At 36.5% G+C, this 27,138-nt stretch overlaps 1 protein-coding gene across 2 annotated transcripts; it reads left to right on the forward strand.

The window, feature by feature from the left end:
• The first annotated feature begins 647 nt into the window (after nucleotides 1-647).
• LOC104113886 (uncharacterized) lies at nucleotides 648-27,116 on the forward strand. 2 transcript variants are annotated; one of them, XM_009624201.4, is made up of 27 exons: nucleotides 648-827; nucleotides 974-1,216; nucleotides 3,063-3,122; nucleotides 3,207-3,299; nucleotides 3,902-4,130; nucleotides 5,307-5,413; nucleotides 7,689-7,751; nucleotides 9,782-9,882; nucleotides 10,537-10,631; nucleotides 12,276-12,296; nucleotides 12,371-12,466; nucleotides 12,575-12,695; nucleotides 12,797-12,976; nucleotides 13,074-13,270; nucleotides 15,131-15,402; nucleotides 16,099-16,200; nucleotides 17,614-17,790; nucleotides 17,901-18,089; nucleotides 18,940-19,181; nucleotides 19,280-19,426; nucleotides 20,796-21,009; nucleotides 21,443-21,571; nucleotides 21,653-21,796; nucleotides 23,983-24,054; nucleotides 24,130-24,309; nucleotides 24,812-24,871; nucleotides 26,359-27,116. In XM_009624201.4, exons 1-27 carry the CDS (start codon nucleotides 822-824, stop codon nucleotides 26,431-26,433), a joined length of 3,615 nt encoding a protein of 1,204 aa, XP_009622496.1. In that variant the 5' UTR covers nucleotides 648-821; the 3' UTR covers nucleotides 26,434-27,116. The 2 variants fall into 2 exon arrangements, with proteins under 2 accessions (XP_009622496.1, XP_009622497.1); XM_009624202.2 differs by lacking the exon at nucleotides 648-827 and having other exon boundaries at nucleotides 968-1,216.
• Nucleotides 27,117-27,138: the final 22 nt, after the last annotated feature.

Here is a 27,138-nt window from a genome sequence, read left to right on the forward strand (position 1 = left end):
TACACTTTTTTTCCAAAGCAATATCGTACTTTTTATTGTTTATAGAAGTCTGCTTCATTTAAAATAATTATGTATTATGTTATCTATTGCGTTATATGCTTTGAGTTCATCTCTAGACCTTTACATATACTAAAAATAATGACGAATTACAAAGACAACATGTGCTTACGAGAATTAACAATATTTTCGTAAAAAGTTAATAGAGAGGAAGCCACTAAAGTTTGAAAGCAATAATTTGGTTTAAGAAGTGATAGTATTACTATTACCACGCCTTTTGAGCAAAAAGCTTTTCCTCTTAAAGAAATTGAGGTTAAGTTTCGCGATATCGGTTGATTTTCGTATGTTAAGCCGTTTCTGCTAAGATGATAATATTTTTCAAGATTTTGACAAATTTAGTTTTGATTCTTTTTCTTTTAGTGTATTTTGTCAAGTGGTTTTCAATCTATTTGGAAGTGAGTGAAATGTGCAGTTTTTAATACTGTGAGTTTTGGAGTTAACAAGGAAAAATATTTTGAGTCATTGTATGAAATTTGTATATCTATCACGATTAAATGTATAACAAGATCATACAATAATCTATTGCTTTTTTAAATAACTTAACTAGTATAATCATATCATAAAAGAGGGATGTAGGTGTAACTTCCCTAATAGAACCGAAAGCAAATGGAAAGAGTCCGACCCGTTTAACCACCCAGCAGAAACTCGTCTTCTTCAAACAAACAAACAAAGAATTTACAGAGTTTTCTCTCCATCAATGTGCATTTCATAATTTTGGTCTCTGCTCTTTTCACTTCAACAATACCAACCAATCAAACCCAATCATGGCAGTAAATTTCCTACCAACCTCACTCTCCCATTCTACATTTCATCTCCCATCAAATACTCAAAAAGCTGATCACAAATTTACCTAAATTTCATTTTGATTTGTGGGTTTTTCTATTCTAAATTAATTTTGTGTTTTGTAATGATGCAGGATTCGACGGGTACGACGTTAATGGATCTGATAACATCAGACCCATCATCCACCTCCTCCACTTCATCACAGTCGACGCCTGCTGCACCACCACCCTCACTACCTTCACAGACGGCAACTGTGGCGGCTTCCGCATCGACGGATCGGAAGAAGAAGGGCACACTGATGCAGATCCAAAGTGATACCATTTCTGCTGCTAAGGCTGTTCGTGCCAACATTATGCCTCAGAAACAAAAGAAAAAGGTAACTTTTTAAATAATACTCCCTCCGTTGAACCCATTTGACCGGACACGGAGTTTGAAAAAAAAAAAAGAGAATGAGTTTTGGACACGTAGTTTAAGAAAAGAGAAAATGAGTTTTGAACTTGTGTGTAAAATGAGTCATGTACATTTTGTGTGGCTATAAATCATTGCATAAAGTTAAATTATTTCCAAATAAGGAAAGAAGTCGTTCTTTTTGGCACGGACTAAAAAGTAAATAAGTTAACATAAATGTAAATTGTTTCCAAATAAGGAAAGAAGTCATTCTTTTTTGCACGGACGAAAAAGTAAATAAGTTTACATAAATTGAAATGGAGGGAGTACCATTCTTTTACAGGTCCAAATAGAAGAGTAGAGTAGCAGGCCCATTATATCCCTGAGTGTCGAGTTAAAAACAATGGATTTCTGGTCATAAAAGAATATAGTTGACCCGACTGCTGTTGAATTGAGGCATAGTAGTTGTTATTATGTATCACTCTTATTGAAGTGATCTGGAGCTCACAAGCGGAAAAAAAATCCTGAAAAGAGAGGGTATTTCACAAAGTACTATAGATCTTAGTTTATGAGATGTTCTAGAAATCAGAAATGAATTTCTTAATTCTAGTTGTCTTTGCATTCTTTATAAGGATAATGTTGTATCAGCTTTATGAGCCACTGCTTTATCTCTGTGTACCCTGTTTTGTAGTGCCTCTTTAGTTTTTCATAGAAATGTAGGAAATTTGTGATGGATATTAATATGTATCTCCCTACTTCTACCCTAGCTTAGTGTTTCATATTTGTACATAGAGAAATCAAATGTTATAACGAGGTGTATATTTCATGTGATAGTTGCTTTTAATCTCTTTGCTTGTAGTGCAAACCAATAAATGAAAAATGTACTAATCCTGCTGCGTTGAATCTAGGTTTTTCGTATTTTCTTCGATTCCTAATTAATTGAAAAAGAAAGGATTTTGCTTATTCGTGTTTCCTAATTAGTTTGCAATCTTTAGGTGTTGATTCGTAGTTGTTTTATGACTTATTTAATATCATTTTGTTTTTCTTCAAAGTAGGGCTCATAATTTCATTTTGGTTTTCGACATCTTATCCTAATTCCGAAGCCTATGCACTAATAATGTTTATTTCTGCTGTTGCAGATCTAAAAGAAATAAATCAAAATGTCACATCTCTAATAGTTTAAATTTTTAAATGAGGTGGTCATACAATTAAACATAGTATTAGAGCAAGAAGGGCCTTGAGTTTGTCTCATTTCCATGCTTCTATCATGGGGGAAGGTCTAATCCTTTTGCCGCCACAAGGCTGGCTAATCCTACGCAGTAGGCTCGGACACCCCTTGTTTCGGAAGGCACATGAGTTTGAACACTATGTTGAATGTGCGTTTTGACACAAAGCAATGCGGGATTGCTTGGAAGCCCCAATGTATGCTTGTGTTTAGTTGATTTGGGAAAAGCTCCAATACACAATATATTAGAAAGCAGAGAACCCATACAAAAATATGGTTGCTTACTGAATACACCCAATAATCTCTAATTTTGCGTACTTCATTCTCGTGCATAAATGTTCTTGTAAAGGCTGTGCACAATGCACAAGTTTATTGCGAGTATACTCATATAACTGTTCCACTCTTTTGTAGGTGTTATAGAAGGAAATATGTCTCTGCCAGCTTTAGGGATTCATATTATAGGACTAGACCTAGCTAACCTAAATGGTGTTTGTTTTTAAGGCAATGGGACTTTTCGTCTTTGACCAAACATTGGTTGAATCTTTCTGATCTCGTCTCTAGTGTGCCTTTCTAGTGTACCTGTCTCAGTTTGCTTGACGTTTTTGTACAGCCAGTTTCTTATGCGCAACTTGCAAGGAGTATCCACGAGCTAGCAGCAACGTCTGATCAGGTACATTAGTTTTCTCACATTGTACTTTCCACTGGATAAATTTCTTTCTTTAAAATTTCTCTTTTTGTCTGTGATTACTTGCAGAAAAGTTCTCAGAGGCAGTTGGTTCATCATGTGTTCCCCAAACTGGCCGTATACAATTCTGTTGACCCTTCTTTAGCGCCATCTCTTCTTATGGTATGGCTTACGACTTCTATAATCTCGTTTCTGCATTTCATTGGCTATTTCTTCCCAGAGAAAAAGAAGCTCTAGAAAGAACTTTTAGCGTGCAAGAGTAGAGAATAATACCAAAAAAGAGCATACATTGAGCGTTTGTGACCTTTATTTGCATGAAATAGTGTTCAATTACAGCCAAGCTGATGGTAAGTGTTTATAGCTTGAATGCGTGCATTTTGACAAGTAATCGTACTTTTCTTGTTTCTTTAGCATTTCCTTTGATACAAGAAGGTGAAAATTGAAATTTGCCTTTATGGTGAAGGATTTGGTAGTTGCTGGAGTTTGCTATTGCTGATGTTCTTTTCCTTTTATTTGTAGGAGATTGTGAATTATTCTACTTAGCAAAAGAAGTGATTTATTTTTTTAAAATATCTTATAGCTTCCTTGAGGAATCTGAATTAGTGAAAGTTGTTTTATGCTCATATGCCAGGAGCGACCTTTTGATTTTTCCTTATATTACTCTTATGCTGGACCCAATGAACTTTTCAATTTCTTTTAAGCTTTATGATAAATTTTTTTTTTTTTTTTTTTTGCCAACGCTTCTTTCTTTTGTTATATTACAGCTTGATCAACAGTGTGAGGACCGGACTGTTCTACGTTATGTCTATTATTACCTGGCCCGGATTCTCTCAGATAGTGGTTCGCAAGGTGTAAGTTCAGGTGGTGGGATTCCTACACCAAACTGGGATGCTTTAGCTGATATTGATGCAGTTGGAGGAGTGACAAGAGCTGATGTGGTACCTAGAATAGTAGATCGGTTAACATCAGAGGCCTTAAATGAAGATGTTGAATGTAAATCTTCTACTTTTATTCACCCTTTTAGCTGCAATATCTATGTATTATCATTCTTTTAAAAAAATAAAATAATAATCATGCCAGAGAACGAGATATAACTTAGAAGTAACCAAATAACTGTACGATTATCACCTATTGAAAAAAAGTAACGTAATGACAGTATAGAAGCACATGGAAGAAGCTTTTAAGAAAGCGCTTAAAATCCTCTCTAGTCAAATGTCAAATGCTTTTTGGATTATCAAAGTTGACCTATGGAGTTTGTTTATGCCCGTAAAAGTCATGGCTCTTGCAAGTCTTTTGACAAAAGCTCAGTGAATATCAAAGTTTTCTTGCATCAGGAAAACCATGACTGAGGAGCCAAATGGAGTTTTATGTTTAAGAAAAGGAGGTAGCTGTCACTGATTCATAGGCAGTGTTGATCTCTCCGTCCATATGACCTCTAACAACCCTACCCCATCCCATCCAAAGTTTGAATTGTGAAGCTAACCTATTTCCCTCCTTTTTTGTGGGATAATTATGATGCCACAACGGGGATGTAAGAAGCAACCTTTTTTCCTTCTCGTTGTTTGACCTCCGGACCTCACTTGTGGGATTATACTGGGTATGTTGTTGTTGTTGTTGCTGTTGATGTTTGACCTCCTGAGCATTGCTTGAATGCAACCTTTTGAATCCTCCTCAAGATTAATGTATAGGCTGTGGATGAATTCTTGTAATCTGAATTCATACAACAACAACAACAACAACAACCCAGTGAAATCCCACAAGTGAGGTCTGGGGAGGGTAGTATGTACGCAGACCTTACCCCTACTCCGGAGGAGTAGTGATGCTGTTTCCGATAGAGTAATCTGAATTCATACCCACCAGAAAAATAGTTGCTCTGCTGTCATCTTAATCTCAAAATTTTCGTCCATGCACTTCAATTTGTCCATGACATTATTTTGCTTGAATTTTGCTGCTATTAGAGCAGACTAGACGTAAATTATGAATCAACTCATTCTCTAAGATTTAGTTGGTCGACAGAAATTTCTTACACATGATGTTTGTTAACTTCTACATATCATACTTAGTGTCATTACAAGCAGAGCTTGTTTATTAAATAGATAAATTTGTTTCATATGGTTGTCTTTTTGTGTAACTGGATGAAGTTGGTGATGCTTCTTTTTCTTTTTGAAGTTCATGCACGGCGTCTTCAAGCTTTAAAGGCTCTTACATATGCACCTTCTAGCAGCTCTGAGATTTCGCAGAAGTTGTACGAAATTGTTTTTGGCATTCTAGATAAGGTTTGTCCACACATATATCTTACCGTCCACATATTCTTACACTTGGGTTAAAAAAATCCATTCCTTTGTACAGATAGCTTCTCTTATACATACTACATATGACTTTGCATTTTCATTATTAATGTGGTTGAGTTGTTGTGGTACATATGAAGCATATGCTTTTTTGTCTCCACTTTATTCTGGTCCTCTTTTCCTGATAAGTAAAGCCAATTTATTTCTCCTTGTTATGATGTTCTCTCTTTCCTTCCTATAAAGGAGTAGTAGGGGGGATGGGTCACTGTTTCCTGCTGGAAGTACGAAGATGTTTTACATTTTTAATTGAACACATCAAAATCAGATTATAAGGTATTCAGTTGTGTTTACCCTAAGGGATAAAGGCATGCTGCAAAATGCAATTTAAAGTAATAATACATTTTGTGCAGGAGGTGTCTACATACTAATTACTAACCTTAAAAATTGATTTATAAAAAAAAAAAAACTATTAACTTAAAAGAAAGCAAAGGACAGAGTTGGTCCAAAGAAATTATTGAGAACATTCAATCTTTATCAAAGAGATGTTAATCATTACACAGTACCTTATCAAAAATATAAAAAAAGAACAATCTTTACGCAGTGGTGTTTTGAGTCATCAAATGTAGAATTCGTATAAATTACTGATTATAATTCTTTAAATGCGCATATTATTACTTCCTCGAACCTATTGTATATGATGGCAGTTAATTGGATATAGAGTTTAAGATGTTAATTTGACTCATATATTATATTAGCGGCAACGTAATAATATTTTAAAATAAGTACTGAAACACTATTTTACTAGGGATAACATCACCTCAATGTTCAAAATATTTAAAGTTCTATGAATTTTGAATTCTTGAAAGTGGTAAAAGTCATAAAAATGCGATGGTGTCAAATTTCGCGACATCCAAAATGAAAAAAGTGTCATACAAATCGGGACGAGTGGAGTAGTTATTGGAGCTTCTAATATGTTTTGAAGTTCACATGCGAATTCTTATTGTAGTATTCGGAAACCAGTGAAATTGGATTTGCTAAGAGCAGGTCTTACCCAATTTTTGCTCCTAGTTTTGCCAGGAAAATTCAGATTCCTCATGGTGAAGCTAATCCTATTTTTTGCATAAATTTCCTGCTTTCACCTATATACACTCCTTTGCTTGTGGACCTAGATACTTAGGAGAATCTGTTTTTCTAACTTCCTCTTTTGGCAATTCTCTTGACCTGAAATTTTTAAATTTTCTGCCCCTCAATATTCTTATCTTCTTTAGTGGCAGTAATTTGCCACATCTGTCAACTGAAGTGCTTTGGAACCCTTACCCTGTTTAATTCCTAAATTCCTAATGCTTTTGACTGTATGAGTATGATTTACTGGTTGTGAAGTATGAACTCATGTGGTTTATCCCAAAAAATTAAGAAAAGATAATTATGATTTACTTGTGGTCATAGCGAACGAAAGTCTTTACAGAGAGGTAATAAAAAGCTAAGAGGCTTTGGAAGGTAATCTGATAAGGAACGAAGCCATTGTCAACTACTTTGGTCCCTGTCAGTTACTTGTATGTTGTTTCTGCACCATTATCACTTCCACATAAAATTAATCTTTTGCCAGATTGTCTTTCTTGCCAAGATATAAAATGTGCTTTATAGCATTTTGTGGTTGTGGCTTATTAATTTTTTCTATTTTTTAGTTGCTACTTTATCAAAAAAGAACATTTCTGTTTTTGTTTTATGAGAACAAATAGTGCATCTATACCACAGGTACTATGTTTGTTGATTCTAGTATGCTAGAAAATCATAAACATGCTTTCTAGTAACTAAGAGTTTTTGCCTCAAATAAACACAACTACTCCCTCCATTCTAATTTATGTGAAATAGTTTGAATCACACTGGGTTTAAGTAAAAAATGAAGACTTTTAAAATTTGTGATTTTAAACATGCTCATAACATTTGTGGGCTATAAAACATTTGAAACTTGTACCCTTAAACATGCATAACATTTGTGTGGCTATAAAAGCTTCTTCTAAATAAGAAGTGTAATGTCAATTGTTACCAAATATAGAAATGTGTCGTTCTTTTTTGGAACGGACTATTAAGGAAATAGTGTCACATAAACTGGAAGGGAGGGAGTATTATTTGTTAGATAAGCAACTGTAAACGTTTTTCTTGAGTAGCTATCTTTTTGGATAAGGTTCTTTAATAACTCTATCTACTTCAATCATTGAAAAAGTTTGGCTCAAGTTGTTTATTGATGTTTTCCAATTGTTAGGTTGCTGATACACCACAAAAACGCAAGAAGGGCATCCTTGGGACGAAAGGAGGTGATAAGGAGGTACATTCATCAAATCACAGTAATAAAATAAAAAATTTGGTTTGCAAACTATTTTATTCTTTCCTTGGGTATGATTTACTATATTACAAACTAGCGAGGAAAGGAGATTTTTCCAACAAACAGGAACACAAAGTTTTTTCTTTATGGCCTGAAATCTTTGGGCCAATGTACATGTGAATGGACTTTTGCAGTTTGAAGACATATCCTCTCTCTCTTAGATCTAATTTAACTGAGTGCAATTTTAAATTGATAAATTATTTTTACAGAATTTCAAATAAGAGTTGGTAGTATGTCTTTTACAATCTTTTTGTTAGACTTGGAACTCTAAAATACTAATAATTGCCAATACATCTTTACTTAGATGGCATATGCTAGGATAGAATAATATTGACGTATCTAGACCAAGGGATGTACCTTGTATGAAATGGTAAAGAAAATAATAATTCTATACTTCTTATGAATCAAAAAAAAGAAAGAAAAAGAAGAACAATTCTACATTCCTTTTTTCTATCCACTCCATCACTAGTGAGTCGGTAATGTTCTTAATCATGATTAGACTCTCTTAGGCTTCTTTTGGAGTCGATGACATTGAGACAAGGGGATCCTCTATCAACCATGCAATTCATTATAGTTACTGAGGAACTCAACAAATACAATGGATAGAGCAGTGACATGAGAGTACTTGAAGGGATTCACAGCTAGGAGAGGAAAGATCAATAGCTTATAGATTATCTCATTTGCTATTGGTGGACGAATGATACTTTGATGCTGTATGATTCTGAGATGGCCCAGCTCAATAGTTTGAAGAACATTTTGATGTGGTTTGAAGCTGCTTCGAGATTAAGGGAAAACCTAAAGAAAAGCGAGATCCTGATATGAGAAATGATGAGTGAAAACGGACAGAGCTGTGGCAGGAGGATTCTTGAAGGGCTTTAAATGCACGTGAAGGGGCTATGTAAGACCGAACAAAATTAACTAAAAATGCGCCATCGCTAACACTTTAAACTTTAGGATGTCGGCTACAGTTGTAATGTAATGTTCACTAAGCTTTCTGCAGGAGGAAAAGAAGCTGCAATGCATTGATTTAGCTCCTTTAGCTATTGCGCAGATACTTTGTGGGTGGAGGAAACAAGAGAACTCTTTTAGCACCCAAGGGTGTGCCCTAGTGGTCAATGAAGTGAGAGGAGAACCATGAGGTCTCAGGTTCAAATCCCACCGGAGGCAAAAAGCACTAAATGATTTATCACATCTTCCTTAGCCTTGTTGTTCAAAGGTACCCGATACCTGTGTCGGACTCGGTGGGAGGTAGCAGGTACCCAGTGAAATAGTTAGGTGTACACCAAGTGGCCCAGATACCATCGTAAAAAAAAAAAAAGAACAAGAGAAGAAGGTTTGAAAAATGATTTGCTACAACGAGTGCCCATCTTTTGTTTTTAGTTAATTTTGGGTGCACCTATGAGATTATTTTTTGTAGAGAATCATATTCTTGTGTAGGTTTTTACTCTTTATAGTTCTATCCAGTATGACATTACTTGTTAAAATAAATTAGTTTAAACGTTTAGACAAGACGGTTCACACAATTCAACTGCATGAAGTTCTATGCACTGGTGAAGTGGTGATACGTAACAATTCACGAGCCAATTTCGGGCGTATAATGGTTCCTTGAAATTCTGAAATAACATCCGTGTTTTATCTTGGAGATCCATCTGTTGTATAATATTTACCTTTTGCAATATGGGTTTCTACTGTTTACAGACTTGTTCTAGGCTGATTCACCATCATCTAAATGTAGTTGCTGAATGAGTCGACTCATGGCGTTTTTGAGTAGCTGAGTAGCTAGCCTTGCTTTAAGTGGTTTTGATTTAAGTTGAAGTGTGGATGCCATTATTCTCTTTCTTTTTGTAGTTGGGTGGGGTAAGGGCTGTTGGACAAATAGATATCATATCGCGGGATGCTACAAGCTTTCACCAGTCTCATGGTTCTGCTTGGAAGCTATCAACTTACTGTTTCTCCCTTTCTTCATTTTTCAGTCTACTATTAGGGGTAATTTGCAATATGCTGCATTGAGCGCGTTGAGAAGACTTCCCTTGGATCCAGGAAATCCAGCTTTCCTTCATCGTGCTGTGCAAGGGTTTGTTTGCTCCCTAGTGTTGATATTTTTCTAATCAATGGACAAAGATTTTGATTATTTTTTCTCATTTCGCTGCTTAATTGTGGTAAACCCAATTTCATTAGTGGTCTATTGTCGTAATCAGGGACACTAATATCTGATGAAACACAAATTTGTCTTATTCTTGGTTTACATGCCTCTGAACTCTGCTTAATTAATCAATGCTTGTCCGTATGACTACTAGTGTGATTTTTACCATATGAAGTATGGTCCAACCATGTTCTTTTGGCATATTATGGAGGATATGGTAAATTGACTGCTTAATAAATCCTGGAGATGTCTGCTACCAAGTGGTTTGACGTCAAGAGGTGAAAATCAAGCCCCCAGTTCTCAAGTTTACCAAGAGCACTGTCTTGGGCCTACGGGGCCTGGGCCATTAAATATGGTCTTGCCTTTCAGAAATTTAGCATGGCTTGATAAGCTATTACCTGATCCCTTCTATTTAATGAGCAGAAAAGTCATACGGTGTTGTATCTGCAACAGTGTTTCAAACTCATTACTAGTCTACTACAATAATTTGGTCTTTTGTTTTTGTTAAAAATACATTTAAGCTTGTTTAAAATTTATTTGCATCGACGAACAGCCAAAATTAAGGCAGTTTATATGTTGATACAGTGTCTCATTTGCTGATCCAGTTGCTGTACGGCATTCTTTAGAAATTCTCTCTGACTTAGCCACAAGTGATCCATATGGAGTTGCTATGGGATTAGGTAATATTCTCAATAAGGTGTTTAAGCTTTTGGCAATTGTTTCTTTTGCTTTGATAGTATGAGGAACTTCAGTTCCTGAACTCCAATTTCTATTTTGTGTTGACTTACAATACTGTGCATTGCTATGCTGATTCTTGTTTTATGTTAATGAACACTGGCAATCTTTTTTGCCTAAATTGGAACTCTGTAGCTGCGCGTGCAGGAGCATTTACTGTCCTCCCAAAAGAAAATAGTTTAAAGAGCACTTTACCAAAAGCAGAACTATTTCCAGTCAAGTGTCTGAACTAAAAATATGGAGGACAGAGATAACTGGCAAAGGGTAAAAACCTGTTGAATGGAAAAAGGCTTGAAGTATCATAGATGCATTGAAGAGAGATCCTTTATTTAGCAGTTCCCAAAAGACTGAAAAGGACGTTTCATTTCATGTCCTGTTTCTGTTCTTTCCCTTGCCTCATGTACTTTATTGTGATATTTACTCTATCGATTCCTTGGAGAACACTAATTCCCGTAGAGGCTTAGTAAGTCCAATCATTGAGGGTTAATGCTTTGCTTCAAGAATCTTCACAAGATACAGACACTATAGCTCTTTCATTGTTTAATTTCTCAGGTTTTCATAGTCCATATAGTCTGAAGAAATAATAAAACAAGCACAATCTGTTCATAGCCAGTTGTTTGAGACTTATTGGTGGGAGCGCTTTGGAGTTCATTGTGTTTTATAGAAATAGTGCTATCTCTTGATCAAGAATGTAAAAGCCAATGAGAAGGAGGGAAGTGGTGTTAAATAAATAGTGCAGTTGTGTTAAGTAAATAGGAATGGTTGGACGGTGCAAAGGTTCCATAGTTTTGGTTTTTCTTCTTTGAAAAATTTGAATTATGTCCAAGTCCACACATCCCTAAATATGAAAAAGAAATATATTTCTTGATAAATTGTTGAAGTGCTCTGTCGTGGAAAGATATAGAAACTTGAGAATCCTCACTTCAACAGTTAGAGGGAAGAGAAGGAACTCCTTAAACAGTAGAATGAACAGTGTGTTTTGCAAACGAAGCACAGTTCAATTAGTAAAGAAGTGAAGAATAAGCTGAGGAAAGGACTTAGAGGGTGTTTGGATTGGCTTTTAAGCTGGTCAAATCAGCTTTTAAGCTCTTTCTAGTTTTTTTCGGTGTTTGACAAAGTTAAAAAGTGCTTAAAATAAGTTATAAACTGCTTAAAACAAACCAAAAGCAGTAAGCTGGGCAACCCCAACTTATTGCTTTTTGGCTTAAAAGTTATTTCTGCTGAAAAGCTACTTTTTTAAGCCAATCCAAACGGGTTCTTACAAGTGCCAAAGTTCTGGACTTCTGGGATATTCTTCAAACTATCATGAGTTTATAGTGATCAGAGTGTGGACTCTTTAAGGAGGACTTCATTTCCTATCTGCATTTGTTTTCCTTTTAGATAAATAACTCTGTATTTTTTTTTTTTTGTGGGTTTGCACTTGACAATTAGCAATGTCTTAACGTTTGTTATTGAGATTATGATGCTGTGGTGTCTTATGCTACTTCTAGTGATTTTCATGAAGTCATTGTGTAGACTTTCTTTGTTGATGTATTTGATTGATGGTCTAGAGTTGGTTTTTGACTATAGGCCTTTTTGTCTTTTTGCAGGGAAACTTGTGCAGCCTGGTGGTAAGTTAATATAAACTCTCTGGGTTCACAGTCATTTATTAGCCACTAATACTATCAGAATTTGTTTGAATCAGGGGCTCTACAGGATGTACTCCATATGCATGATGTTCTTGCTAGAGTTGCACTTGCTAGGTTGTGCCACAGTATATCCAGAGCTCGGTCATTAGATGGTATGTCTATTTGAAATGTATTCTGAGCAAGCAAGTTCCTTTTCTGTTTGGAGACTGGGGGTAAATAAAATGGCTGATTGCTTGGTGAACTCCATATTGCGTGTGCAGAAAGGCAAGACATTAAGACTCAGTTCAATTCAGTGCTCTATCAGCTACTTCTTGATCCTAGTGAAAGAGTTTGTTTTGAGGCAATCCTTTGTGTGCTGGGTAAAGCTGATAATGCTGAGAGGTAGCTCCTTCTACTGGACTTTTCTTTACCTAATGTTGTAGACTGCGTAATTTGTAACATTGATGAATACTCAATCTTCTGTGGACTTCTGGACTCTGTAGGACTGAGGAACGGGCCGCTGGGTGGTATAGACTGACCAGAGAAATTCTTAAGCTTCCAGAAGCACCTTCAGCTAAAGACGCAAATTCTGAATCAAAGGATGCAGCTCCGTCAAAGTCCTCCAAAGATAAGTCTTCAAAGACAAGGCGTCCTCAACCTTTGATCAAACTTGTGATGAGGAGGTTCTCAAGCTTGTTCTAATGCTCTCGTCCCCCTCCTAACCCATAGGTTCAACTTTTTCGTGCTGAATTGGTAAGATAACACCCTTCATTTTGGCAGGTTGGAGAGTTCCTTTCGCAGTTTCTCTCGGCCTGTACTTCATGCAGCAGCCCGGGTGGTGCAAGAAATGGGTAAAAGTCGCGCTGCAGCTTTTGCTTTGGGCTTACAAGATATTGATGAAGGAGCTTATGTTAACACCTTTCCTGAGAATAACGACTCATTTGATCACGATAATAATGAAACTTCTCACCCTGAAGGTAATGAAAATGAATATGCTTTTTAGCCATAATTTGTGGTCTCTCCTCTCTCTCTCTCTCTCCCTCTCTCTCTTTTAAATTTCTGCAAGGTTCAATTTTGTGATATGGAATGGTTTCTTAAAAGTCATACCGGTTGAAGAGTTCATTAATTGCTTATATGTGGTGCAAATGATCTTTCTCAAAGTCTTAAAAAAGAGTAACAGATGGGCTAATATATGGAATTTGCAGTTTTGGGTCATATGGAGAGAGAATAAGCATGAGATCTGGAGAGTTTCCAGTTTTGGAGAACACCTAAGATATGTACATAGGAGCCATCACAAATTTGTGGACTGTGAGAGCCTGAGAGGAGATATAAAGAAGTTTCCCATAATCGTGGGTTCACATTAGGTATTTGCCTTGAGCCTTATACTTATTTACTGCAGTTCTGGATGAGTTAACCAATATTATACAAGATAGAGTTCATGGTGTGTTATTTGCAAACAATATTGTGTTAATGGATGAAACCAGCGAGGGAATCAGCTAAAAGCTTGAATTATGCAGAAGTATTCTAGAGAGTAAGGGTTGAGGATAAGTAAAGGTAAGATATAGTACATACACGACTGGCACACACACGAAGAATGACGTTAAGGTGATTAGACGGATTGCAGTGCCTAAGTACAGACATTTTAGATATCAGGGCTCACAATTTCAAGATATGACATGATAGATGAATATGTAGCACATTTAACTAAAATAGGATGAGCAAAATGAAGTAGTATTACAGGACAGCAGTTTTACAATTGGCATTGGAAATCTGTTCAGAAGCTGAAATACCATTTAATGTATCACGTTGTCTGGCTAGTTGTCAAGGATGCTCATTTGACTCGAGAGAATTTGAAGAGAGATTGCAGCTTTGCTCAAGATGTTACCTATGGACAGTGACGGAGCCAGGATTTTCACTAAGGGGAGTCCAAAATATAAAGAAGGCAACACAAGAAGAAGCCAAGAGGATTTAACATATAGTATATATACATAATTTTTTTTACCTAGCTACACATTGTAATTTTCTGGCGAAGGGGTGTCAATTGACACCCGTTGGACAAAGGTGGCTCCACCAATGTATGTGGAAAGGAAGCAGAGAGCGATAGTCATCTTTTTTTTCTTCTTTGCATTGTGAAGTAACTGATCTACTCTGGCAACTTTTCCCGAAGCATGAAAGGACTGAAATGGACCATCCTTAAAACAAACGGGGAGTTACGAGCATACTGGACCAGCTCCAATGATTTGGTTAGACAGAACAAATGGTGGAAAACCGTTCCAGCATATGGTGGACTGTGTGAAGGGAGAGAAATACAGGGTGTTTTGATGGATCTAGCAGCCCTATATAGAAAATCAAGATGAATTGTTTACTCTTGTTTTAGTTTTGGTGTAAAGAAGAATTTGTAGGTCATATGTATCCATTGTTAGATATCATAGAGTCTTTGTAAGAAGAACAAGGACATACTTTTGCTTGCTATGACCTTTAAGTATGGCTCTTAGCACAGCCTTTGTACTAAAGATATGTAGTATTGTTACCTTTCTCAAAAAAGTTGAATTACCTTTCGTATGCCATTACTAATTATATCAGTCTTTTCCCGCATCGTGTTTACTTATAGATTCTGCATCTCTTAAGGTAATTTTTCTTTGTGGATGACCTGCTGCTTTTATGTCCTGTAAAGAATAGCTTACTTGTTGGCTTTATTTAGTTGGAATAACTCAGTTTTCTCTCGTATTATAATCGGAGTCTGGCCTCAATTCTTCGATGGTCTTTGTGTTCTCTTTGTTGGATCCAGAATTGTCAGTCCTCCTGATTCTTCCATTTTTTTTTGTCCTTTTGGCTAGGCATACGCCGAGTTTCCTCGATATCTAATGCCACTGGTGCCAAGGACACGATTGCAAGTTTATTAGCATCATTAATGGAGGTGGTGCGGACAACTGTTGCATGTGAATGTGTTTATGTTCGTGCAATGGTAATAAAAGCACTGATATGGATGCAAAGCCCTCATGAGTCTTTTGATGAATTGGAATCCATCATCGCTTCAGAACTGTCAGACCCAGCTTGGCCAGCACCGTTAGTGAATGATATATTGTTAACACTTCATGCTCGTTTCAAGGTACTTAGAGCCGGTTAAAGGCATTATCTTTGCATTGTTGTCTAGGTTTTATATGGTAAACAATTAAGTGATCGTCCTCAACATATCTTGTCTTTACATAGTGCTTCATTCTCTATTTCACTTTTGGAGCTTTGTGCTTTTTAGTTTCTTCTTGTGACTAAATATGTAGACATCCTTAAAAGTTTTACAGATTCTACCCCTTTCTTTTCCATCATAATGTTTTTCTTTTTGGTGAAAGAAATCTTGATGCAAGAACTAGATAAAAGATGCTTAAGAACGTATGTTTGTTCTACACTGGAAGTTTCGTATATAGGTGTTCATTGTTCTTCTGTGGAATTGTAAGATCATTTTCTCCTGTAATGTTTTCCTATGGTATTGTGGATGGTCGAGAGGTATTAATTTGTCCAGCCATTTGTTGAGAGAGAGCTTTAAAGTATGCCTTATTGTAACTTCATTTTAGCTTGAAGTATTTTTATGCTCACCTAATCAAGATTCATTCCTTTTAATCTTAATCTTGAGATCAGTGTCCATGCCACCAATAAAAGAGACAGAGATGGGTGAATGCAAGTTTAGGCTCACGATTTTTCCATGCTGCGGTTAATTAGCGTGTGGAAATTCTGTATCGTTAGATCTTTGATAATTGGCATAATCCCCAGAGCTCACATACCGTACTTTCTTTTGCTGTGTGATTGTTAGGCTACTCCTGATATGGCAGTAACCCTTCTAGAGATTGCAAGAATTTTTGCCACCAAAGTTCCTGGAAAGATAGATGCAGATGTGCTACAACTTCTATGGAAAGTAAGCTCACTCTCATAACAGAATGTGAAGTTGATTTTTCTTCCTTAATTAACGCTTCTGTTCTTTCTTTCCATTTATGTTTCAATTAATCTTTTGGCGATAGAATATGTTTATAACTTCTCTGTAGTTATTAGTTTCCAATTTGAGTATGCTGTTCATAATAAATAGTTTAAAACAAAGTTGCATGTGTAGCAGATTGTAGTTTCCCTAATTGCTACATGGACTGAACAGATGTTGATAACATATACTGCTGAGAATGGTCTGTTTATACATGCTTTATCTACTTTTTTGGTACTAAACTGGAGTATTGATGATTCTTTTAACAACCTAAGTCCTGTATAGTGTCTATCGACCTCGGTGCCCTTAAAAGGGACATTATCTGACAACATTGAATTGATACGTTTTTGCAAATTCTGTGTCTGTAAATACTTATACGCATGGTATGATTAAGTATTTTATCATCTGTTTATTCTGGCTGCACTTCATAACCTGATGTTCTTTCTACCATCATTTTCTTTGTTCTTTCTACCATCATATGCTTGAAAGTAGATAGTGAGGGTGGATTTACGATCTTGGGTCCTCCCAAATTTCTTTCTTTAACAAATAATGCTCAAATGAAGAATAGTGCGATTGCGAACAGTCTATTCATTTCACATGAATACATTTTTTGTGCATCTTAGGAATTTATTAGGGAATGGGCGGTTGTCTCCTTATATGGTTTTTGGCAGTCCTCACCTCATGAACTAGCTTTTGGGATTGAGTTAAGCACCAGTCCATTTTTTTCTTAACATGGTATTAGAGCCAACCCCATTCCTATTCTTGGTTTGCTCAGTGTTCATTCCTCATGTCATTATGTCCATGCTCCAGATTTCTTAACCTTGTCGTGCCGGGGGTGTTAGATTCAGTGTTTTTAAATCGAAAATCGTTTTTCTTTTCAATCCACGTGTAATCCCAAGACAAGGTTACATGTGCAGAAGGGTGTCAGAAAATGCATGTCCCTCATGGTTGTGTAATGGTTGTAGGTTATAATGTCAGTCCGTTCTCTCAACTACAGTTGGGCATTCTATTTGATCTATCTGTAGGTACTCTCAGGGATGCTACTTTCATCAGCCAGTGCAGTATGATTTGCAGAATTTTTCTTCCACTTAGTTGAATGCTGAGCAACTTCGTTGGAGCTTTGACATTGTTTGCTAATTCACATCCTGTTTTCTCTGTCTTGCTACATTAACTTGATTTTTTTGTTAAATCTTTGATACAGTGCTCTGTGAATTTTGGAATTATTGACCCTCTCATCTTTGCCTTATCTTGTAAAATTCCATTTCATACATTTCCCTATGTTTCCTTTCTGTCATTTTAAGTTTTTCCATTCGTGTAGCAAACATGCATGCTAATCTATAGTAATATAATTTATAGACTTGTCTAGTTGGAGCTGGTCCTGATGGAAAACACACCGCATTGGAAGCAGTCACTATAGTTCTGGATTTGCCTCCTCCACAACCTGGTTCAATGTCTGGACTTACCTCAGTTGATAGCGTATCTGCCTCCGATCCAAAGTCAGCTCTGGCGTTGCAGAGAATGGTCCAAGCAGCAGTAAGAACCTCATCTACGAATTAATTTGTTGATATTGAGCTACCAGATAACTACCAAGTACCTGTGATGACTTCTGTTATTTTTCTGAATGGGTTATGACATACTTGAAGGTCTGGTTCCTTGGAGAAAATGCAAATTATGCTGCCTCTGAGTATGCTTGGGAGTCAGCTACCCCCCCGGGCACAGCACTGATGATGTTAGATGCAGATAAAATGGTTGCTGCTGCCAGTTCTCGTAATCCTACTCTCTCTGGTGCTCTGACTCGACTTCAACGGTGTGCTTTTAATGGTAGCTGGGAGGTAGAAGTTTTAAGCTCTTTAATCGTTCCTTTTGCAAACAAAATTTTTGGCAAGCTTTGATTTATTTCATACACGGTTTATGCATTTGGTTATTGGTTATAACTGCTTACTAGTTGTGAACATGAAATGTACGAGAACCTATATTTCTCCCTTCCCAAAATTTTTTACAAGGGTTGACTCGATCAACTTGTCTAACATTGATGATTTATTTTGTAAACTATAAAATTTTGGATTTTGAGAGTACATGGAAAATGTTGCTAGAAAAAAAAAGAAATAATTGAACAAATCATGATCAAAGACGAATTTGTTGAGTTTCTAAATAATAACCAGGTCAAACAAAACGGGACAGTGTGTTAATCTTGTTGCGACTGCTCTCACAAAAATTAAGATTTACTTTATTCATGATATTTCAAATGGCAAGTAGCTGGAGTGTGTGTGTCTGTTGCTGACGATGAAAATATACCCTGCCTTTGTGTTTTACACTTTTGGCACTGTGCTGGAACAAATCCATCCTAAAATTGTGTTCATTTCACTACAATTAATGTTCAAGTCCTTGTCTCCCTGAAAAATTGTATTCTTCCCACTTGAAGGAGCTCTAAACCTGTATATACGTTTGTAAATACCTCTTGGGGCAGTCCTTCTTTCTCCTGCGGTGGGTGGAGGCGTTGACTCATCTTTTATTTCTTGCTAACGTATAGTACGAATATACGAGTATAGGTAAGTTCTAGTTGTAATCCAACTACAAATGCTTCTTATTATTGTCAATATACATCATTGAGTGTTTTATATTTGAAAAATGTATATTATTAAGTGTTCCGTGGTTTCCCTTCTTACTACTTTTAAATTTCAGGTTCGCATAATTGCTGCCCAGGCTCTTACAACTATTGCAATTCGATCTGGTGAGCCTTATAGGTTACAGATCTATGAATTTTTACATGCCTTAGCCCAGGGTGGTGTACAGTCTCAGTTCTCAGACATGCATATTAGCAATGGAGAGGACCAGGGAGCCAGTGGCACTGGCCTTGGATCTTTAATCAGCCCTATGTTGAAGGTCCTTGATGAAATGTATTCTGCGCAGGATGAATTGATAAAGTAAGTGTAAGGCTATTTTCTGGCTCATCTGAACACTAATTAACCATTTGTAAGGTGTGACACGTAGTCCCTTGTTAACAGTCTACTTGATTATGTAGAGAGATGCGTAACCATGATAATGCAAAAAAAGAATGGACTGACGAGGAGCTAAAGAAATTGTATGAAACTCATGAGAGGCTCTTGGATCTCGTTTCTCTGTTTTGTTATGTTCCAAGATCAAAGTATCTTCCTTTAGGGCCAACGAGGTACGTTGTTCTTAAGTTCCCCTTGGCATTGTTGTTTGAGCATACAAGAAATGAATTTTCGTTAGTTTCATGCTGAAGTGAGAGCGACAACATCAATTCACTTGCTAACAGTGTTTTAGGAAGTGGAGACAAAGGTCTGCACATTTTATCTCTCATGGGTTGGGACATTAGTTCCATGACACGAGGCGTAAAAATGAAATAGAATTTAAAATAGATGTAATAATAGAAGTTGGGGATATATCAAAATTGATTAAAACTCAAATGCCAGAAATGTATTTAAATATCTTGCATGATAGAATATTTACATGTATGAAGTAAAGTAACCAAATTCTGGATTCTAGAACACACATAATATAGGTTATAATCAAATACCATTAATTAGATTTAAGAAAATGCGTGGTGTGTATTGAACGAACAGCGAGGTTGTAAAGCGTGCACGGGACGTGTGACCACAGAAGCATGGTACTCTTTCCCCAATGGTAGCATTGTGGCCTCTAGAGCCTGATTCACATCCTGGGATTCCCAATTTTACCATGTTAAAGAGCAGTTCATTGTGGGGGAAGATAATCTAAAAGAAATATATCATTGGACTACTTAGGAGCAACCTTACCTTAGTTGCCTTCTGTTCTCTGACAACCATGTTGGAGCCGTAGCATTCTTGCAAGGAAAATTAAAGCTTCTCTTAGAACTTGCAAATCTTTGGGGATACAACTTCACAATGGCAAGACACGAGTCCTTAAAACCACTTAATAATTCATTGTCATCTAGTTTCAATGGGATTTCTGAAACTGCCCTACACATACTTCTGAGTTTTGTTTTTTGATGAAGTAAAAAGATATCATTAAAGAGCATCAGGAGGATGCTAAGCAAAAGAGTTACAGATTAGAGTTAGCTCCAGTACATGAGTGTCTAAACTAGGAGCAAGGAGCTAACAATTCCAAAAAGTTGTCTACACTATTTACAGGGGTGAAAAAGTTCCAACTGAACAAATTAACTAAGCACCTAGCTTTTAAAGCGTGAATTGGAGTTGAGATCCCATCAAAACACATACTTCTGAGTTTTTAACTTAATGGGGAAATGGACATCTTACCAACTGACTCTTGGCTAGAGCAGTTAGTTAAAGTAACATGGAAAATGAAGGCTTAGTAATAAAAGACTAGATATTTAATCATGATCCCCAATAGGTTTTAAACCCAGCTTTGCTAGCATTTCACCCAATTATTCCCATTTTTTGGTGTTGCGTTGTCTTTGTCAAGATCTTCACCAGTGTTTTTCATCTTATACATGCTAAAATGATGGTTAGTGTGCTTAGACTCTTTTAAGTTTTCTATAATGTAGTGTATTGAATAAAGTTATATATATTGAACAGCGCAAAGCTAATCGATGTCTACCGCACTCGGCATAATATAAGTGCGTCAACTGGACTCAGCGATCCTGCTGTAGCCACGGGTATCTCTGATCTTATGTATGAAACTACCAAGGCACAAGCTGCTGAGCCTGAAACAATTGATGATGACCTTGTGAACTTCTGGGCTGCAAATCTTGGTGATGATAGCTTAAATAATGCACCTGCAATTAACAGGGTAAGTATTTGAGTAATGTATCAAACCTGAAAACTGACACTGTCACCTTTCTGTACTGGTGGTCAAATTGTATATCTTAATGAATAAAACAAAAGAAAATTGCATACAACTTATTTGTTCTATGTCATATGTAGCTTGGACATTTATTAAAGGTTGCTGTGGACACATAGTTGACACAACACGTAGGATAGCCAGGAGAACACGTCGGATAGCGAAAATGCTTTTTACTGTCTCGGTTTCATTTACGTTATTTTCGAAAAATGTGTTCTCTATATGTGTCTCAAGTATGTTTTGAATTGTATCTGAATTTGTTTGATGTAAAACTATCTATCTGTTTAGTGCAGAAACATAGTGTAGCACTATATACCGTTAAATAGATTAGCCCCTGCAAACCAATTTTTTCATGCTTGTTAAGGAGTTCTTTCATCCCTAGGTTAATGAGTTTCTTGCTGGTGCTGGTACTGATGCTCCTGATGTTGAGGAGGAGAATATTATTTCTAGACCCTCCATGAGTTATGATGATATGTGGGCAAAGACTCTCCTAGAATCTTCGGAGATGGAGGTAGTAATTCTTAAATCTATGCTGCTTTCTTTTACTCCAACATGGTGCAAATGATTAAATATATACAACTGGCGCCTGCAGGAAGATGATGGACGATCGTCGGGATCTTCCTCCCCAGACTCAGTAGGGTCAGTTGAGACATCCATATCATCGCACTTTGGTGGAATGAACTATCCATCGTTATTCAGTTCTAAGCCATCTACTTATGGGACTTCACAATCTAAGGTAGGTAGTTAGCATTTAAAATTTGCTTTAAATTTAATGCACTGAGAATAATTATGGTATGCTTGAAGGAGCTTCGTATTATAGCTGCTGATATGGACGACTATATCCAATTATTTTTTTTGTCATTTAGCATAACCCAAATGAAGAAACACTTGCTTGGAAATTTTGACATTTGATGAAGAACCATATTGTTTAATGATGTATTTGACCTCTGTTATGTAATGGTATGCAACGCTACAGACAACCGCCTTCATCATTATGCATAAATCAAAACCTCATAGATAGAGGTATCTGTATTTGTCCAGGACTATGTTGCTCTCACCGATTTGCCTTTCATGTTTGTAGCATATGTATGTTCACAGTTCCTGTCATATTCATTCCCTTATTCCACCCCCAAAAATCCCCCCTCCCCAACACACAAAAGATAAAATATTTATCAATTGGCTTATGTTCCATTAAGCTTCACGTGCCAAATGGTAAAATCTTCCTAAGAAAATGGGAGCCCACTGGTATATTTTGGAAAAGTTTGAACGTTTATTGACATCTCTTGAGAAATATAGATAGAATGTTGTGCTAACCAGTAATTATGACAGAGGTGTACAAAAGTTTGTATAAATGTAGCTAAAATGTTTTATGTAGAAGCACCAAAGTTGCTTGTGTTCAACCTGCTTTTGGATCACTATAGAAAGTTACCTTTGCTGAGACTGCAGAACTTTGGTATCTCTCTCATGATTTAAAATGAGGAAAGCCTCGGGGGATGGACGTGATATGTCTGGATTCACTTTCTTATTTTGTTTATAAAGTAATCTTCAAATGGAAGAGAGGATACATCAGAATTAAAAGGCAAGAGTGTGTGAATTAGGATTGCTAAGGACGAGTTGAAAAGCAGTGGTCTTAACAGCTAAGGCAAGAGAATTTCTCCCTCTCTCTAGACCATCACAACCTCTAGTCCATCACCTGGAGTGGAACACCTGAGACTTAGAAACACTTGGAGCCACATGTTAAAGCTGAATGTAATTCAGTTGTAACAAGGAGACCTGACAAATAGAACCAGAAATTATGTAACGCTGCAGGAAGTTTTGAATACCTCTAGGTTTAAGAATGACGTATCCAAACTTGTCACTGTTTACATCATTTGGGAACCCATTCTCGGGTGATAATAAACATTTTTAATTGAGGGGAAAAGATCAGAAAATTTGAGTTTTTAGTCTATTTAGTTCCAAAAGACAGCATTTGGAAATCCAACCAACCCTGATTGTTTACATGGCAAAGCATACTATTTTAGTATTTAAGACTGACTTTGCTTTATATCAGGGGGACATATCCACTCTTTCCAGCCAAACAATGTTCTAAAAGGGTGGTGTTAGGTGAAAATAATGGATAATTTTGTGTTTCATCATGTAATGCAATACTTTAAGACACTTACATCCTTTCATTCCTTGCTTACGATTTGCACCTACTTTTAGTAATCATTTCTGTAGCTTGAACTTTGAATCTCTTTATTACCACTGTTTGAACACTTGCTTAACCACTGTACTGAGAGCAGCTCAGCTTCATTAAAATTTTCTTGAGAACGTAAATAACTAAATTGCCATATTCTGCTTTTGATCAAGTGTATCTATCTCCTTCCTCATGGGAAAAAAACTGATCTATACCATATTGGTAAACCTGGTAAACTTGTGTAGTGAAGTTGGTTCAGTCTTAGTTACCAAACTAAATGCAATTGCTGAATTCTGATGTTTTGTCTCTTATTACTATGAGAACAAGTCTGAGGTTCAGTGGACCTGGTCAATGCATTCGAGTATACACGATTAACTAACTTGCTTAAACTGTGTTATGAAATGAGATAATCGCTCTAGTTAGTGGTGTTTATCAGAATGGAAGTTCTATTTAATTGTTTCAATACCCTTGTTTATATCTGAATGGTCTAAAGTAATACATATAACTAGGGATGGACTCTACTATGAGGTTGAAACTGACTTAAAATGTTTTTTTAATGAAGTAGTCTTCCGTGTTACAAGCCATATTTTCTTCGTGATACCTTGAAAAAGAAAGAAAAATTCCGTGATACTCGAATTGCATTGCTTTTAGTGTTGAGCAGCGGTTCAATCGTTGTATTTCATTTTGGGTTCCTTTCTTTTCTGCCTGTATTAATGTGTAAAATGGGTCATTGTTGCCCATGACAGGGGAAATCTGGTGGGAGCCGATATAAGAATAATTCCTACAGTGGCTCCTCATACGATGGTCTGGGATCTCCGGTAAGGCCTCCTACCCAGTCAATTTCATGTCTTTTGTCATGTGAGATGCAAGTCTCTTATTAAAGGAATTTGCAGATAAGAGAAGAACCTCCACCATATTCATCACCTATTAGAGAAAGATACGAGTCGTTTGAGAATCCCTTGGCTGGCTCTGGTTCTCACAGTTTTGGATCCCATGAAGAAGAGCGAGTCTCTTCAGGCAACCCACAGTCTGGTACAGCACTTTACGACTTCACTGCTGGTGGAGATGATGAGGTAGGCCTATTAGTGACTACTAGATTTTCTTCCCGGAAAGACTGGTTAATGATCTAGTAATCCCTTGTGGTAGTATGTGTGGTGGGGATGAAGATACCATATATTGTTCTTGCTTGCTACAAAATTGGCCCCATTTAACACGTTGCAATCTTATGTTGACATTTTGAATTATGTCCAAATTCTACCTAAATGTATCTTACTCCTTTGGGGATGAAGATACCATATATTGTTATTGCTTGCTACAAATTTGGTCCCATTTAACACGTTGCACTCTTATGTTGACATTTTGAATTATGTCCAAATTCTACCTAAATGTATCTTAGTCCTTTGGGGATGAAGATACCATATATTGTTCTTGCTTGCTACAAAATTGGTCCCATTTAACACGTTGCACTCTTATGTTGACATTTTGAATTATGTCCAAATTCTACCTAAATGTATCTTAGTCCTTTGTGGCTTACTGGAGGTGCAAAGGTTAATTAAGTTTTGGATTTTCTTGCAGCTAAATTTGACGGCGGGGGAAGAAGTGGAAATTGAGTATGAAGTAGATGGCTGGTTCTATGTAAGTAATTCCCATGGAATGTTTTGTAGAGCCACTCTTCATTGCTAATCATGCATCTAACTGACTCAGCTTACTTGTATCTTAGTATTCATTCATATGTACACTACTCAATTTCTTTGAATGGGGAAGATACTTTGGACCAGATATCTTCCTTGAAGTGTGACACTGATCCAGATTCTCCCTTTCCGAATGCCAATCATACTCTATTCTTTCTAACCAAAAGAACCTTTGTGTGGAGTATCTGTAATACTGGTTAAGGAAGAACAAGGCTGGTGTAACACCTATCCCATTTTACTTCGTGTGATACCCCAAAAGCAAGAGAAGTAATTTTTTTTTTTATTTAAGAGAAGAGAAGAATTATAATTGTCACTTTATCGAATGGCTAGTTATTTCCACTTTGTCTCTCTTTATTTCCAATCTCCCATACTCTTTTCATTTTTGGCAATGAATGTTAAATCCTAAGATGTATGAAGGTATATAACTGTTGCTTTATAACTAGTAATGTGATAACTTAGTCACTGCATTAATCTTCTCCTGATCACTGAAGTTGTATTATTTGTCTCACATATTGATTATGTCGTCATTTGTTGAGAATGCTGTGCTAGATATCTGAAACTATGATACTTTTTAACAATTTTTTTTATGTAATACTATGATCTCTTGGAGCTTATGTTTGTGTTTTTCATATCTGATAACTAAAGGGAGTGGTTGGAGTTAAGGTGATTTTGCCAAATAGTATCAGGTCTATAAATTTAAACTACAAGTTATGCTCCATACCCTCTGCAGTCATCCTCTATTATCAATCGAAAGATAATTTAATAGGTGGAAGGTTTGAATCCAATCATGTAACCCTTCTTCCCCTCCAGCTATTTTCTATTATTCGCTCCATTTCAATTTGGTTGGAACCCTATCCCTTTTTGTCTATCCCTAGGCACTTTCCTGTTTTTAAAGCTCGGTTATTTTTACATTTCCACCATGCCATTGACATGACTTGTTATAGGCACCACTGGACTTAAAAACAAATTGTTTTGTACGAGAGTACTTTTGCTAATCTATGCATATTTCGTTTGTGTCAAAAGTCTCTCTTTCTTAACATCCTTGTCTAGTCAATCAATGCAAAACAAGTCGGAAGGAGGGAGTAATATATATTTTTTTTATAAGTTTTGTGGAGAATTTCACTGATCAACTGGTACCCATGAACCATAGTTGTTTGTTCTTTCTTAAGCATTTCACCCAGTCAATTCAAGGAGACTCTGTCTGACAGCTTGAATGTGTAATATGCATCTTCTTGGGAAGATTCTGTTGGTAACGATTATCTGATTTGGTTCAACCATGTTTTTAGTGGGTTTATTGTGAAAGTTGACTCTGCACTCTTTACCTAGAGTTCCTTTTACTATGTTCTCTTTGCCTTCTAGGGAAGAAGGAACTATGTAGAAAGTGTTATCTCTGATGATTATTTGGTGACATATGGTGCACACTTGTTTCAGGTCAAGAAAAAACGCCCTGGCAGAGATGGGAAAATGGCTGGCCTTGTCCCAGTACTCTATGTCAGTCAATCTTGAAGGCACAGAGCTATATATTACCATAAGATCCAGCTAGTAAATTTTTGTTCCGCACGAATTGTTGGAGCAACTTTGGCGTGTAAAGTTTCCTATCACTCTGCTCGATGGGTTCCACTATAATCATCTGAATTACCTAGAGCATGAGTTCTGGAACATATGCTCCATGCATTTATCAGAGAAACTTCTGTTTCTCCTACGTTGTCGTAGCAGATGGTCCAATGGATATGACTTATGCTTGGTAGCAAAGTCATTTGGAGGTAATTACTACAGCTTCTGCTGATTCTAGGTGTGTACCACATTCCTTAACATATTTGGCATTGTATTTGCTGTTCGTTCTTAAGAACCACTTTTGCATCTAGCAAGAACAATTCTGGGACAGTAGTGCTCTTTTCGAGTGTAAGTATCTTGAATTTTTCCCCGGTCGTGTATGGTGTCTTGTTATGAAGATTGGAGGCATGGTTTGTAGTTCATTCTTGTCTATGGTGCTGGTTCTTGATTTCTGTAGTCTCGATATGAAAGATCATATCATGTATACTTAGCTGATATTTAGGAGTTATTTTTTCTGGGGATGCAGATTCTATGATGTGATGTGATCCTGTTATGTGAATTGATTGGCAAATTACAAATTTTGATTCCATTGAGAGGCAAATAAGTATTATGATATTTCTCCTATTTTCTTTCAATTCATAGCACATCTATGTTATC

Source organism: Nicotiana tomentosiformis, chromosome 5 (genome assembly GCF_000390325.3).
Source record: "Nicotiana tomentosiformis chromosome 5, ASM39032v3, whole genome shotgun sequence".
NCBI lineage: Eukaryota > Viridiplantae > Streptophyta > Magnoliopsida > Solanales > Solanaceae > Nicotiana > Nicotiana tomentosiformis.